Raw genomic sequence first — 17,599 nt, forward strand, 5'->3', positions numbered from 1 at the left:
AACTAAAGTAGTTATGCTAGATATTATTTTCCCAATGTAATGAAATGTTACCCTCTCAGGTCTGGCTAAGGGCATAAAAGATAAAAACTCTGTTAAGAATGCTTCTGTAGTAATTAATGGGCCACCGAGTGTAATAAAGACATTGTCTGTTGACAACCAATATTCCTCGTGTAGATTTATTTTTGATTGGTAAGGCATTGTGAGAGAGAGAGGAAGCTATCCGCTCCCATAAAGATTTGATCTTGAAACCCACAGGGGAAGTTCTGTCCTGTCCTATAAGGTTGCTCTGAGTCAGAATCAGCTCCATTGCAGTGAGCTTGGGTTTGTGGTGAGGTAAAGGGTTTTGTAATAAAAGGGGGCTTCAAAAGGTTCATACAATGTGAGTGAAAAGATGATGGAATTTATTAAAGGATAATGGGATTTTTAAGCCCCCTCATACATCTGAGGGTGAAGAGGCTGCCTAATAGTTTCTCTTTTCCCTTGTTCCCTAAGATCCTAGAACCTAATGAGAAATGCCTTGATTCGCCTCTACAAGGTGTTCTTTGTGGTGATTACCTGAGGAACTAGCTCTAGGTTACAGGCATGCTAGTTGCTGGCCCTTCCAAGCCCTGAGGTCTGCAGGTCTAATTATAACATGGCCCTAACACTTTGCTTAAATCTCAGGGAAGGTACAATTGCTTTTCAATAACTGCTCCCATGTTGAATCTCTCCCAAAACATATCAATGGAACTGGGATAGCTTTGTCGACCTCTGGCTTTGAAAGGCTTTTTTATATTTCTCAGTGTCTGCATTCATCAGTCTTCCAATCTCACATATGAGCAAACAAAAAATACGGAACCAGACATTTGAGCAATACATCAGATATTTCCTGAATATGCTGGCAGCATAACCGGATCTCTTTCTCAGCACTCATTCGCTCCTTCTGCTAACTCCCCTCCTGACCTCAACACATTGCCTGGCCACACCCAGGGACTCTGCTAAGTCCCTTCTGCCTAAGCATCTCCTGGTCTGTCTTGTTCCAGTGCAGAGTGAGAGAGGGCCTAGCACGGTGAGGCCTTCTAACAGGGAGCCCATGGTGGGTGCTATATCCTAGAAGGCCAAGCCAGGTGCTCCTATTGCTCAAACAGTTTCTACAATAAGCCACAAACACTGGCTTGTCTTCTACACAGAAGCTTTGCTTTTGTATTGTCTTATTTTTGGCGATAGCGGGGCGGGTGAAGAAGTGAGAGATGGTATTCAAAGTCTGAACAAAGACTAAATGTGGATCATCAGAGTCGCTCACAATTTCTAAACTTTCTGCTTCCTTCATTCCATTTCACCAAAGTTCAATTTCAATCTTCACTGCCCATATTCACTGATTCTATCATTCTAAGCTGAAAAAACAAAAAGCTACAGTCTTTTCCCCTTTTTTGGGTAAAAGAAACATAATCTCTTTATATACTGGCACATTGCCTTACAAATCTACCCACCAAGGACCGTGCCTTCTGTATTAAAACAAAACTAGCCACTGCCAGCGACTGGATCCCAACCCATGGATCTTGTCTTCCATACCTGTCACCTACCTTTTATAACACTTAGCAAACAGCTTGTGCTTACCATCTCTGCTTCCTTATCTGTTTAATTCTTCCTTCAACCTGCCTTCTACCTCCATTATTCTCTTGAGCCAACTTGTGCTTAAAGTCAAGGGTCTTCTAATCGCCACATGAAATGAAACTCTTCAATTCTCTCTAGCATCTTATGCTCCTTCCCCTGGATCTCCATGCGGCTGTGCTTTCCTGGTCTCTGCCTCTCCGGCGGCTGGCTCTTTCTTGTTGTTTGTTGCCCTTGAGGTGGCTCCCAACCCATACATGGTAGGACTGATGGAACTACAGGGTTTTTCATTGGCTGGTTTTGGGAAGCAGATTGTCAGGCCTTTCTGCCTGCTCTGCGGTCAACGGAAAGCTTCTCTGAAAACAGTGTTATAGCAAACACATTAGCCCTGATGACAGATGGTGGTGACTGTGTGTGAGGTATACTGGGCAAGGGATCCAAACCCAAGTCTCCTTTATGAATGGCCAGAACTTCACCATGTAGACAGCAAGGCTTCGTGGCTCACTCTTGTCTCCTCTTTATCACTGCGCCGTCTCACCAAAGTTGGTCGTCTCTAGGATTCTGATCCCCCTACCCTGCTTTTCATACTTTTGTGTATCCCCTGGATCAGTTCTTCCAAATCTAAGGCTTCAACTAAGTCTGTAACTCTCCATCTACCTTGCCAGCTGTCACTTCTCTCTTGATCCCTGGTCCTGCATTTCCATCTGCCTTTTTTGATAGCAACAAGACCAGCCTCTTGGTACCAACTTAACGAAACATGATTTCCTCTTCCCCCTCCCAATCCTGTCCCTTCCTTCTCACCTGAAATCCTTATGACATCACTGTTTACCCAGTCAGCCAACTTAAGAAAACTTGGATTCATTTATCATCCACGGGGCCACAAATATTTATTTTTAATAACATAAAATGAGCACTTTGCACTCTTATGTAGATTTCCACTGGCCTCTATGGTCTAGTAGCATGAAACACACTTTCTTCTGCATGAAATACGAAGCCCAGTGGAATGCTACGCCCTTCTAGCATATCACTTTCCCCCACATCCCTAGGGGAGCTTATCGTTGAGTCACACAGAACAATTTACAGTGGGAGCGTCTTTAGACCTCTCGCCTTGTACATTATGCTTCTGCTTAAAACAGCAGTTCTCAACTAAGGTGGAGCATGTGTTGTACTCATCTTTATTCCCAGTGTTTGGTACCTAGACCAAACCCAACCCACTGCCATCAGGATGATTCCAACTCAGAGCCGCCCTTGATGGCAGTGGTTCTCAACCTTCCTCATGCCGCGACCCTTTCATACAGCTCCTCAGGTTGTGGTGACCCCCCCAACCATAAAATTATTTTCATTGCTACTTCATCACTATCATTTTGCTCCTGTTATGAATTGGACGACCCTGTGAGAGGATCGTTTGACCCCCAGAGGGGTCGTGACCCACAGGGTGGGAACCGCTGTTATACAGGGTTTCTGAGACTGTAAACCTTTATGAGAGCAGTTTCTTTTTTCTCTCAAAGAGCAGCTGGTGGGTTTGAACCACTGACCTTACAGTTAGCAGCCTAACCCTTAAACCATAGCACCACAGAGCTCCTTACTGCTTTGTCCAGGGCCTGGTGAATACTAGGCATTCAAATGTACACTGGATAAATGAATAGAAAAAAATATATTTACTGAAAAGTAGGAAGGTTTTTTGAGGTAAACAATTCAGCTCTATGAAATTAACAATGAACTTATCAATTCTTCAGTTCTATGGAATATATATGCACATATAAACATTTCTCAACAAATTTCTAAAACTGGTTGTATCACAGTTCTGTATTCATAAAAATTGTAAAAGCATTTACAAGAATGTAGTGTTGCAACGATGAAACATACAACTTTCCTCTAGTTCCCAAATGCTTCCTCCCCCACCACTATCATGATCCCAATTCTACCTTACAAATCTGGCTGGACCCGAGGATGTACACTGGTACAGATAGGAACTGGAAACACAGGGAATCCAGGATGGATGTTCCCTTCAGGACCGGGGTGAGAGTAGCGATACTGGGAGAGTGGAGGGAAGGTGGGGTAGAAAGGGGGAACAGATTACAGGGATCTACATATAACCTCCTCCCTGGGGGACAGACAACAGAAAAGTGGGTGAAGGGAGACATCAGACAATGTAAGATATGACAAAATAATAATTTATAAATTAGGGTTTATATGGGTTTATGAGGGAGGGGGAGGGGGGAAAGAGGGGGGGAAATGAGGAACTGATGCCAAGGGCTTAGGTGGAGAGCAAATGTTTTGAGAATGATGAGGGCAACGAATGTATAAATGTGCTTTACACAACTGATGTATGTATGGATTGTGATGAGTTGTATGAGCCCCCAATAAAATGATTTAAAAAAAGAGAATGTGCTACGACAGTTAAGGAGCACTGGTAGCACAGTGATTAAGCACTTGCTGCTCATCAAAAGGTTAGCGGTTCAAACCTCCCAAACACTGCTTAAGAGACAAGACCTGGCGGTCTGGTCCCTTAAAGATTACAGCATGGAAAAGCGCTTAGGGCCGCTTTATTTAGTCATATCACATCACTGTACGTCAGAATTGACTCAAGAGCACATGACAACACTCTACAAAGTACAAAGACTTATATGTGAGACGAAGGCCTGTTCAAAATAAATTTAACCAAAATTCTCTACATAGTCTACCAAAAAATTTGGAAAATAATAGAACACGAAAATAAATATCTATTTAAACACCTATTTTCTCCCCCACCAACAAAAACTTTTTCATTAGGGCTAATCCAGACATCATACCATTCCATAGTTTAAGCACATCAAGCAGTATTGTACAACTGCTACCAAAATCAGTTTCAAAACATTTTCTTCCTTCTGAACTACTTTATATTAGCTCCCTCTTAGTCCCCCATACACCCCTCCCCCATCAGGCCACCCCCCAGGAACTCTTATTCTAGTTGTTTTTCTCTAGAAGTCCATCATACTGAAAAACACATAGTAAAGATGTAAGAAGGCTATCCACAACAACTAAATACTAGAGATAAACCCCAAAACCCACAGAAAAATATCGAAAACCAAATCAAGCTTAAAGTGTTTCAGAGAGGACCACAGTCATTTGTCCAATACTCTCTGTCTGATAACCAGTTTATTCCCATCTCCCAATTATGGTTGGAAGGAAATCACCACAGGCTTATTCCCTGTGTAGATTCTGCAAATGTATTTTGAGTTTCCACTGTCATCCATATTCTGCAAATGTGTTTTGGGTTTCCACTGTCATCCATATCCTGCCTGCTGCTAACCAGAATCCCACAACTTAAGCTCTGATACTATTCCCTCCTTCAGATTTGGATTATATAATTTAAAATCCTTGGGTCACAGATGTTGGTGTGTTTCTTCCATGTGGACTTAGTTGACAAATCATTTGGATGGCTCCTTGTTTGGACACAAGCCTTTAAAATCCCAGATGCTATTTTTTCTGATAGGTGGGCACAATCTAATTTCTTCACTACACTTTGCTATAGCATCCAGATCTTCTGTGTTTCATTCATGAGGGTGAGTGTCAAGTAGGGCCATGTTGTGAGAACCAATTGTTCTTAAAATGGACATAAGATTACATTTGAGTCCCAAATCCATTCCTGAATCTAAGTTTTTCATCTGCCTCTAGCTCACCCTAGAGACATCCTTGTTAATTTATGGTAGAGAATCTTATCGATTATCTCCCTGGAGCATAAGACTTTCTGCTAATAGTGCCATTGATCAGTTCGTGGTGAAAAATTAAAAAACACTATTGAGAGAGGGAGATTGAACAAGTATAGGGTAATTACATATCACAATACCTGAATTATTCACTTGTACAGAATATATCCTTACATGACTGGACACGATTTACACACACAATGGGAGTTGGTTGTCAGGCAAAACCACAATAATGTTCACTGAGAATGTCAATCTCAGGTGTGCCAGAGCAAGACATATCTTAATACAGCAAGTAGGCCATTGGAGTAGTAGGTCAATGTTGGTCCACCTACCGACAGTTCTTTGGTACAGCTGTCTTCTGCTTCTTCACAGACCATGTCATTTCAGTCGTAAGTCATCAGATTACAGGTGTGTTTGAGGAGAGTCCAGTTCACTGAGTGGGGTTTCCACATTGGGTCCCTGTGGTACGGCCTTTGGAGCGTGCTGTGCACCTTGAAGGTCCGGGCTTCAATGCCCCAATGTTCTACGGCACTTGATCTACCTCCCCAGGGAGTGTACAGAAACTAGGGCCAATGTGGCTTACTAGGTGCATATAAAACACTTACTTTCTGAAGAACAACTGAACAAATTATTGACATGTACAATTTTGAGATTAGTCTTAAAGGCTTTTGAAATAATTGAGATATATATATATATTTAATATTCTACTAAAATGTTGTTCTTAGGTACCATGGAGTCGGTGACCCTAAGTACAACAAAGGAAACCCGACTTGGTCCTGCACCATCCTCACCGTTATGTTTCAGTTGACTGCCACAGCAACCCTGCCAAAGCCATCTACCAAGAATCTACCATCAACACCCACTACAACAGACTTAAACAATTTGCTTTCCTGGGATTAAGTAACAGATAATGAACAAAAATCTTTGTAACTGAAAGGAAAAACCGAAAACCCAACTTTCTAATAAAAACTGAAGCAAGAAAAGTATGTACAAGTGTGGGTGGATGCTAAGATATTTTAAATAAGAGGATAATAAAATTTCCAAGCATCCTATCAATATTTCTAACACAGAAAACACCAGAAAAGGGTAATATGTATGTAAAAAAAGAGGAACTATTATCCAGATTTTAGAAATCGCAATAGTAATCATTTCTATAACTGGATTAGAAACACCTTTGCTTCTTAAACTTTTTCTTGCTAGAGCTGACAATTTTATAGACAAAATTTAATATACAAAATACTTCTTTTCAGACAAAAAACTCAGTATACAACCTCGACAAAAGTAATGTGGCATTCCAAGATGTGTATATAATAACACATATATGCCAGCTATTCCTGTTCTCTGGTATGCCTGGAATAAACATTATCTCCTCTTCATTCTAAATTGTAAACACAGGTCAGCCGGTGTCCCGGATAGAGGTAAAAGTTCTCACTAAATCTAAAAAATTAGCCATTAACGAGCTGTTGATTCTAGAGAGCTAGAAACCTGATACGATGCTCTTAGAGACTGGAGGCTAAACACACAGGAAAAGAATCTGTAGACCTCTCAGAGCTTTAGAAATCAGGTCTGGGCCCAAAGCAGTGATTTAATTTCACGGCTGCTCAGTACAGATAGCTGACATTACTAAATGCTACTCTAATATCAACTTGTTAAATGTGAATCCAGACTCAGCATATCAGAATACTAACCCAGACTAACTGGAGTCATGGGAAATATTTTGGGAGCTGTTTATTTATAAATGAGTTACAATATACCACTATAATTAGATTAATATATAATTATTGATAAACACAGGGTTATTTCTAAAACTCTACTCTCGTTGCCACTGATGTGCTTAGAAGAATGTAATGCTACTATTTTCCTCTTAAAACAAGTCCGTGGTGTATCACTAATCAATTAGATCACTTTAGATCTAGTGTCATTGAACTTAAGTGCCACTAGACCGATTACAAAACTTTCACACAGAAAAACTGTTTCATCAATAGGAGGAGAAATAATTTAAAGTTCCCCAGTAAACCACTCACATTATAATGTATTATAATTCAAAACATTACCAAGGCAAACAAACAAACACCAGAATCTACACAAGGTAGGCATCAGATAGTCACAAAAAATTAATCAAATTAGCTTACCTAAACTTTAAAAAAATTCTAAGAAGTATATTCGTAACCAAGCAAAATTAATTTACACATATTTAAAAATACCCATTTCCAAAAACATCAACAACAAACTATAGCTAGAACACTGCCACCTAATAAACTAGTTTAAGAATATTACTATAAGTATTTCTAAGTGAGATTTTCCTTTTGGACTAATCATAATTATTTCAGTATGTGCAAAATAAGTTTTCAAATCAAACTAGTGTTATGTTGCTTCATAAAAATCACTTCATTGCTTTCTTTTGTGGAGAAAACAGTTGAATGATTTATATCTCCCCAAAGATAATTTTAAAAAAAAGCTTTTTGAAATAGAAATAGCAATCCTAAAACAGATCAGAACTTGAAATCTGATCTTTACTTATTTCTCTGTAATGTTCCTTGTATTGGCATCTGGGCAATTGGGTAACAATAATAACATTTATCAAATTTCAAAACAGAGAAACCAAGCTAATAATTACCTAATATTTCATTTACCTAAAGCTATCTGACCAGAGTGTTTCATTTTTTAACCATTACTACAGATATATAAATGATATAAATACAGTAATGAACAGATACATTTACTCTTTACATACTATCATCTAGAACTGACTTAGACAGGCTTTTTGGTTGGTTTGTTTTTTATTTTTAAGTAAGAGAAATCTGGCTGGACCTTCCAAATACAGAAATCTTTAAATTCGACTGAAATTCAAAACACTAAATATTTTGAGAAGGTCAAATTATTTAGGCTAAGATTCATTTGAGTTAAATTATTACTGAAGCAAAAAGTATCAAAACAACAGAATTATTAATAAGGCAACTAGGAAATTCAAGATGCCTAGCAATTTAAAAAGCTCAAAAGTATAAAATTTAGAATTCAACATATTGAAAGATTGAGTGACAATTTAGAAAGCAGTCTGAACTGGTGGCTAAAGAAAAAGAGGGTGGAAACAAAATTCCTGTGGCTAAGAGTACATACAAATGCAAATGCCATCTATTTTCCCTCAGCTTTAAACATGAACATTACAGTTTTATCAGTGATCTAGGAAATACAAGTCTTTAAAGCAAGTATTTGTGCTAAGTTGGTTCCTAACAAGATCTTCCCATCTTTCAATGGGTCTCTGTTATTGAACACTTTAAATACACAGTCTACATTTTCCTTTACTTTATGATGTCTACGGTGAAAACAACACAACGATCATTTTCTAAAGTAAAGACAGAACATGGAATTCGATATTAAAATACCAGGCCATCTGAAGGCAAAGATGCCACGATAAAATGGTATGAATTTAAAGCATCTTTTAAATTAATGCTACAAAAATGTTTTTGTGGGCTTAAGTTACTTAGTAAAGGTTTTTTTTTAATGTACATATTTTTACATTGGTAAAGTGAAAACAAAACAGTTGAAAGCTATTCCTCAGACTTACAAATATAAAGTAAGTACTATAAAATATTTGCTAGCAAAGAACCAGGAGAGTATAGAAAAGTGCTTTTATAATAAATTTTAGCCAAATAATTCATTAAGCTATTCCAGTATAAGATGACAATTGCCAAGACCAAAGAACCTTACCTTTTGAGACTGCTTCAAAGAACTGGATAGTTCATTTGTGAAATCTCTGTTGTTGTCTCTTGATAAATGACTAACTTTACCTTCATTTCCAGGTGCAAACTTTATGAGCAATTGAGATGGTCCCCCCTTAGAACAACTGTGCTTAAGGCTGGATAAACAGGAAACATTTGGATACGTTCCTCCCAGTGACAGACTTCTTTGCAAAATGCCCTGGCTTTTGCTAATCTGTGAATTTGGTCTGCTGATATTTATTTGATAATCTCTATTTGAGTTGGATGGCAAACATGCAGATGCCCTATGCCTACGCTGAACACACTCTGAATTAGCATGAAGCTTCATGTCTGACATCTCTGGTTGACAGTCACCGCTTGCTGTTTCACAATCGAAGGTAGTTGCTTTCTGCTGGGTGAAATGCACTGACACACAAGCATATCCTTCAGGTGCCTTGTCACAGACAGTCTGGTGTGGACAGTTATTGGAAAGAACGATTTTCTTCTGTAATGAGCCCTTCCTGTGAAGTGGCCTTATGTCCCTTACTTCTCCAGGAGAACAGATCGTTTTCGATAACCGAAGTCCATTGACAGCTGTGGAGAGGAATCCCTTCGCACTAGTCCCGTCTTCACTGTGCACACTCTCACTGGGGGAAATGATGAACTGGTGTGACGTCTGAAAGGATCCTTTGCTTGAAAGAGCACCTGTACCTGCTGGAGACCTCGGTGGGGTATTTGAAGGACTCCTAGGGAAAATGACCAAGGATGAACACCGTTTCAGTGGAACTTTTGAGTTCCTGCTCACTGGACACTTCATGTCAAGCCCATGCTCCAGGTCATCCTGGACAAAGGGAACGGTACTTGTACTTCTTGGGAAAACTTCATCCGGGGCAGTATTCCTGTTGGGCATACTCCGGTTGGAGGTGGTCTCAGAAGGTAAGTTCCCACCAATGCCAGGATCGTCACTTGGTGGGAAAGTACAACTGCTGCTGTCGCTGATGACACTGTTAGTGTACGAACCTCCACTTGTGATACTTGTGCATGACCCATAATCACTACCGTTGCTGCTATCGGATCCGTTATCACTGGTCGGAAAGTTACCACAAACGGCAGAAAGGTTACCATCGTTCACAGAATTCAGTTCATTATCAACCACAGTATTGCTATCAACGCCTTCCTTCAAGACACAAGGAAGGGAAGCTTCATCCCCATCGGTCAAGGCACTGCGAGGTTGAAGACGCCCACTGTACCTTGTTGGCTGTAGTGAAATCTGTAGGCAGCTGCTCTTTTCGCTAACATTTTCAGAGGATGAGACAGACGATCTTTCATGAGACTGAACGTTTTCCTTTATCAAAGGCGCGAGTGCAGTCTGTCTGGAAGTCAGCTTCATTTGAACCACGTTAGACGCTGAAATCCGCGTTGGTCTCTTGAAGCACATGTGAGCACTGCTATCCAAATCATCTCCGGAGGTTTCTGACAAAGGGTAAGTATTGCTTCTTCTGGCTGCAAAGTGCAATCGTAAGCTTTGTGCCATTTGTTCTCATTTCCAAACATGTTAAGGGCTGAAAGTCATAACAAAGATCCCTGTCCGCAGACAGGCTCGAAGCAGCTGCTCTGCATCGAAAGAAAAAATCATTTGTGGTATCTCAAAGAGCTGTGAAGCAGCAGCCTTTCCCCTTGGTAAAACATTAGACACGGGATCGCCTGGACAGAAAACGGCGATCCATGCCCGAGACTGACGCTCCCCAAAGGTCTTGAATCGCTTGTAGTCAAAATGCCTTCACTTACAAAGCACTTGATTTCCAGCGACCTTTAAGCTGAGCTCAGCTGCAGCACACTGACTCAAACACTGCCAACCTTGTTTCAATTATACCTTCTCCAATTTGCATGAATGAGTAACACAAGAACAACAATCTTCTAGCATTTCAAGTTGAAACAGTACTTTTTCACTGCCCCTCTACTAAATGAACATTTAACTATTTGAATCTCAGTGCCTATGTTTTCTCCCGCAGTTTGACCACTAATATTTTTACCCAGAGGTATAGAATTACAGGAAGTTGGTAGGAATGAAACTCCATGTAATTGAGTATCAAATCAAGGATTGAATTTCCAAATAGTTGACATACAAGGTACGGTGTCCAGTCAAGTCAGTTAATGGAGAAAGGAATATATATGGTTAACTAAACTAAAAAAAAAGTAAATTCTCAAACAGCTAAAACTTTAGAAATACAAAAACTGGGAGGTGAACTAAAAACTGTAGCTTTCAATCAAACAGACAAACATTTTAACTTCTAAGATATTCATTAGAAAAGGTGAAATTTTAAGACTCAAATGATCAAATCAGCACAGTTTCATACTACTGCAAAAATTGAGTTTAAGACTGAGCAAGGGGGTGGGGGGGAGTTGAAGAGAAGCTGTCACCAAGCATTTTCTCCTGTAATTTTAAGGCCTTCCCCAGCCAAGTAGTACAGTCTTTAAATGATGCCATTTATATTTTGACTATTAGAACTCTGCCAAGAAATAGGCTAAGCAAACATTCCATTAAAAATATATGCAGATTAGGCAGAAAAACTATAGCCCAATATAGTTTGAGCACACAGAATATTTTATTCCACTTTCTCTGCAATTCATTCAGTTAAGAGAGTGTTGTGGTAAGAAAAGAAGTTTAAAAAGGATTTAACACATCAAATAAACAGATTTCAATGCCAATTCTGTTCTGCAAAACTGCAAGAGCTCTTTGCTGACCCCTACTGGTGCGTCGAAACAATCCTTTTAGCTGTTTGATATCTATAGAGAAACACAAGCCATGCACTATTTCTTTATGTAAACAGAGCACATCTTTGTTTACATTTTTGAGTACCGAGCCCTGCCCTAGAGGTGGAATTACTTACTACTACCGATAAAGCTCCTCCAACAGTAGACTGGTTGTCCTTTTAGAGGTTGAGATATTTGTACATATACTTTTTTTTTTTACTTTGTATTTATTTAACCTTTCGTTTATTTTCAGTTTACTGGGTAATAAAAGTTTTAATATTTTAATTTCTCTTCCAAATGTCATAGACCAAGGTTGGTATTCTATTTGAAAGCAACGGATTTATTTTAAAATAATACTCTAGGGTATATTTAAACCCCTTACCTGAATTTTATAGTTGGAACTCCAGTAATAAACATATACTGGCTCATTCATAGGAAAGTAAAAAGTAAAATAGTTCAGTTGTTTATACCACATGGTACTACACCCAAGTTGTATTTTCCTAAGTAAGATTTTTTTTCTTAAGCAAAAGCAAATATATAAAATATATACTTGTACTTTTTTTTTAACTGCTTAGGATAAATCTGCTGTCAATCACAATTTTCTGAAGTGTTTTTAATTACTTATGATGTGACAAACTGGGAAATATGGGGATTTATTAAGTGATATTGTGACAAGTATGAGATAGTACCTTTAAAAAGGTCTACAGTATTTATAGACTTGGCAATAAATTATTATTTTGGTTTCACAACACCGCCTCCTTTTTATTTCATAGGCTTCTGTAAATATCCTTTTGTTATTCTTTTTTTCCTTAGAACAGTCTTTTTTTTACTTTAAATTTTAGAACAGTCTTGATCTTCTTACTCTGCCTTCAAGCGACTTCAACTTTCCTCTTTGGGATTCAGTTAGCAGCCTAATCACTTAAAGAATGGCTCACTTTTAATAAGCTCATCAAAGGCCTCTAACTGCTTACATCTCTGACCTAAAACCATAAACGAGAGGCATGTTCCCCTGCTTGTTAACATAAAATTATGTCTTTGGCCAGGTGAATGTTTTCTCTTTGGCAAGCTTTACGATGAACATCGATTGCATGTCCCCCTAACTAGATTTTAAAACCTCCAGAGTGTGAGGTCCATCCTCCAGGCTTCATGCCGAGCGCACATACTCTCGATACTCATGGTCGTCTAGTCGAGTCTGACTCATAGTGACCCTGTAGGGCAGGGTAGAACTGGCCCTGTGGGTTTCTGGAACTGTAACTCTTTACGGGAGTAGAAAGCCTCATCTTTCTCCCATGGAGCAACTAGTGGTTTTGAACTACTGACCTTGGTTATCAGTCTGTGTACCCACTGTGCCATATGGCATTGGGCACTGGGCACTGCTTACAGAGTAAGCACTAAATAATACCAGACAGGAGGCTGGCTGGCTAGACTGGCACACAACCCGTGATTGCCTTTGGTGGTAGTGGTGGGTGCTTAACTGAGGTTGATTGCGCTGTTACATGTACAGAAATATTAAAAAGCCTTGCAGCTGGATAATTTCACAGAAAGGGATCCAAGCCCCTCCTCCAAAAAAAGGCATTGGGGTTGATAAGGTAAGAGAAACATGCCCATTTCCTAGAAACTCAGTGCGGGTTTAAATCCTAGAGGCTGAACAGCTCCTGTTGCTGGCTGAGGTCTGGGACATCACAGGATCTGTCACACAAGTGGCCCGTGGAACCCGGGTAAATTGTAGGTCTGTAGGCCAGCAACTCCCATAAGAAGAGGCTCAACCCTAACTCGCGTGTAGTGGTAACCTCTTCAGGAAGAATCTATGCAAGACCCACAGAATTTCAGACTCTAAAGTGAAATAAGGCGATGGTTTAGGATTAGATGGAAGCTCATGGTCCTGAGTTCTGAGTAGTTTGGGGATTTCAAATATGGTGTGAGTAGGTTCTGACTAGAACCTTGAAAGCCAAAGACGTATTACGCCTGAGAAACAAAGCAAGGCATCTCCACCCAGGGCGTAGAAGCTATCTAAATCTTTAGTAGCTGGTTGTGTGCAGATAAACCTCTTAGGCCAGTGACACAGAGGCACCACCAAGCCATTCTAAAATGGTCCACAACAGTCCCCAGGACCACCAGTATGACCACCAGACCACGGCTACAGCTTATAAGCCTCACATCTTAACACTGGCAGGAACATGGCACATATAGACCATCCCTTTCTCCATAGCAAGTAACAGTTATCTTGTAAAGTTTCTCCAGAAGACAAGAAGTTGTTTCTGCTTTAAGTTTGTAACTGCGCTCTGCTCTTTACATCTCCGATGAGAATTTTCTAGGAAAGGGATATGTTCTTATTTTGTTGTGATACTACAGATTATAGGTAGACTGACATGGTGCCCAGGTCACTCATTGCTACAAAATTAGGTCTTACTCAACCAGCAGCTATGGTCTCTTATCATATCTCAGGTGACCTATACATTTTATGGCTCGAACTAGCAACAAGTCAGAGGACCAGGATGATGACACACACCACCCTGCTTTAATGATCTCTTGCTTCCTTTTGCTGGTAAAGTGAGCTTCACGGGAATGTATCTGTACTTCTAATGCTCAGCAGAGTACAATAACACTGTAGACACAGTAAATGGCATACCTTAGTTAACACACACAAAAAAGATGGTATCATAGAGTTATAAATATGTTATGTATGAATCATGAATAACTTTCTGAGTGCTTCACACTTATTTTATTTTTATATTTATCATAGACAGAGAAAATATTGTTATCCTTATTTCTTAAACATGGGAAAATATTTTCAGAGGGATTGAAAAACTTGTCTAGAGTTATAAGCTAATGCAGGGGTCCTCAAACTTTTTAAACACGGGGCCAGTTCACTGTCCCTCAGACCCATTGGAGGGCCAGACTATAGTTTAAAAAAAAAACTATGAACAAATTCCTATGCACACTGCACATATCTTACTTTGAAGTAAAAAAACAAAAGGGGTAAAAACACCCGGCAGGCCGGATAAATGTCCTGGGCGGGCCGCATGTGGCCAGCGCGCCATAGTTTGAGGACCCCTGAATGTATCAGAGCAGAGATGGGGCCACAAATAGGTCTTCTGACCCCTTGGTGTGGCAATGTACAATATCATGACTAATGTTTTTGTGTGGTCCTTGCTTTTAGTAAAAAAAAAAAAGTTATATGTTTACACTTATCAATCTAGAAACATCCTATTGTTAAACCTTTCATGATCCATGGGCCATCAATATTCTCATCCTCTCAGGTTTCTTGGGACACTGCTATCCCAGTTTTAGTACATGCTTCTGCTTAGAGAAGACCTGTATAAGTCTATGAATCTGAAAAAACAGGCTTCACACCTCACCAATCTTACCACCAAAGCTCAGGAGTTCACTCGGGACCTATCTGTCCCAGATAATTGTATCATAATTCCTGTTAGCTCAAAATATTTTTTTTCCCTTGAGTTCAGCTTGCCTTCCATTACTGAAAACTTTTTCAGGACCAAATTATTTTCTGTTGATCAACAAAGTAACAAAATGTCAATAAAAATAACAAGCAGAAAATAATTTGGTCATGAAAGAGCAAATATCAAAGGCAACAGTTTTTCCTTCCTTCCAACTTATCAAACATTAAAAAACTAACCTTGCCAAGGACTCCAATCCAATTCTTTGTAACCCTAAAAGCCGGAGGAGAATTGCCCCACTGGGGTCTCAAGGCTGTAAACCTTTGCGGAGGCAGGCAGGCCGCCTCATCTCTGTCTCACAGAACAACTTTCAGTTACCAGCTGAGCACAGAACCACTGCACCACCAGACGCCTCTCCATCTCAGCAGGATACCGCTAAAGTTTGAATGCATGCTCAAGAAGGCTAACGGACCAAAAAGTGTATGACAATTGTTACGTTGAGCACAGAATGGTCAGAACACACTAAAGTAACTGTCACAAAAACCCTTAAAACAATAAAAGAGGTCGCCAACAATACAGTGATAAAGTCTCATCAGCGTCAGTTAACAAGAAAAATAATACACTGATAACATGATCCAGAAATCTAACTCCAATAAAGAAACTCAGAGATACCCTTGTATAGGTACCTACAGACATATTTAGGTTAATGATGGATAGAAAATAGCAACAAACTATTCAAATAGCTATTCAGGAGGATAAGTATATAAATTATGGTCTCGCCAATGACGGAACCTATTGTCAGTGATGAAATACTCTCCCTGAAAACGTGTCAACATGGAACAATCTCACAAGTACAACATTAAGCAAAAAAAGTACAAAGAGTGTATTCAGAATGATGCTGCTTGATAAATTAAAAAATATGCTAAAAGAAGCAATGGATTAGGGACACAGACATGCACGACAGAAATGTTTTGCAAAGCAAAGAAATGACAGGCACAATATCAGAAAAATAGCTTCTTAAGGACTTGCACCTGGGAAGGTAGACAAGATGAGTTTCAACGATTCTGGTGATGTTCTAGTTCTTAAGCTGAGTAATAAGTACAGATGTTGTCTCATTGTGTAAAGTAAGGACTTACATGGCTTCTTTGGTCATAGGACATATTTTTATGATTTAAAAAACACACCAATACTACGTTTCATCTGGCGCCATCTAGGAAAACAGATTTGTACAGACAGAAGAAAAACAGAAACAATACCTACGCTGTATAAACAAAGCAACAGCGAGAAAACGAAATCTCCCTCGCTTACCTGTGCTTGTAACGTAACCATCAAGGCCTGTCACTCAGCCTTCAGAAATCAGACGGCCAATCAGTGATAAAGAGTCTCCTTGGCAGCAGAAAAGCACTGCTGCTTACTACGATGCTTGTTATAAATAGATTTTGTTTGTGATACTTCAGTTACTGGTCTAAGTTATCGTTTGTTTGTTTTTTCAGGGAACAGCAACATATATTATGTGTTCTCACACTAAAAATGGATGCTTTATTAAAAATCCAGGTTCTTTGTTAAAATGGTTTCCTTTGTGGTAACGTGTATAACAAACTGATGGTTTTAACACATGTCGCTGTTTTTACTTGCTCAAATCCTACATGTTTAAAATGCAAGATGTTAGGGAGAGAGTTTGAAACAGGATCCCAAAGAGACAAAATGTGAAGGACAGGACTTCAAAGCTGTCTTTAGGAATTACAACTATTATTTTATAAAAATTTAAAAAATCAAGTTTTTTTCTTCTATAAGAGGTGGCAACCCTTTCAAAACTCTCATTCTCACTGTCATCAAATAAATTCTGACTCACAGTGACCCTACAGGAGAGGGTAAAACTGCCCCGTGGGTTTCTGAGACTAACTTTATGGGTGTAGAAAACCCCATCTTTCTCCAAGGCAGTGGCTGGGGGTTTGGAACGCCTGCCCTTTAGGTTAGCGGCCCAGCATGACATCACTACACAACTGGAGATCGTGAAATCCTTTAAAGGACTTGATGTGCTCATTCCTACCATCAGCGGGAGGAGGGCTGAGCTCCTTTGGAAAACAGCATGTTAAGAGGGCAGATGGGATGTTGTAAGTGGATACATGTAAGCTATGAAAAGCCACTGTAGAGAGGAGGCATGACCCAAAGAGATCCTGGGAGAAGACACCAGACCTGGGCACATGGATGAGTGTGAGGAAAGTTAAGATTTCTGTCACAGCAGGCCTTGAATGAGAACATACGCAACGGGTTGACAGTTAAAAGATGACGGGGGAGAGTGGAAGGGTAGAAAGGAGAGAGAAAATTCTATTTAAGTGACCATTTTCTTTTCTTTTTTTAAATAAATCACTTTATTGGGGGCTCATACAACTCATCGCAATCCACACATCCATCCATTGTGCCAAGCACATTGTACATTTGTTGCCATCATTATTTTCAAAACATTTGC

General features: G+C 39.6%; 2 protein-coding genes across 2 annotated transcripts in view; both read right to left on the bottom strand.

Moving 5' to 3' along the window:
- Window positions 1-10,511, bottom strand: part of NEDD4 (NEDD4 E3 ubiquitin protein ligase) — an 84,563-nt gene extending 74,052 nt beyond the window's left edge. Inside the window, exon 1 of the mRNA XM_004709442.2 lies at window positions 8,988-10,511. Within this exon, the coding sequence (XP_004709499.1) occupies window positions 8,988-10,511 (1,524 nt within the window). The remainder of the gene's footprint in view (window positions 1-8,987) is intronic.
- A 2,857-nt stretch (window positions 10,512-13,368) lies between these two features.
- LOC101641641 (E3 ubiquitin-protein ligase NEDD4-like) overlaps window positions 13,369-17,599 on the bottom strand; it is a 43,178-nt gene continuing 38,947 nt past the window's right edge. The window contains exon 6 of the mRNA XM_013006346.1: window positions 13,369-13,536. Within this exon, the coding sequence (XP_012861800.1) occupies window positions 13,369-13,536 (168 nt within the window). The remainder of the gene's footprint in view (window positions 13,537-17,599) is intronic.

This window comes from Echinops telfairi, unplaced genomic scaffold (assembly GCF_000313985.2).
Source record: "Echinops telfairi isolate 266 unplaced genomic scaffold, ASM31398v2 ScPeMD7_8;HRSCAF=38, whole genome shotgun sequence".
Classification (NCBI taxonomy): Eukaryota; Metazoa; Chordata; class Mammalia; order Afrosoricida; family Tenrecidae; genus Echinops; species Echinops telfairi.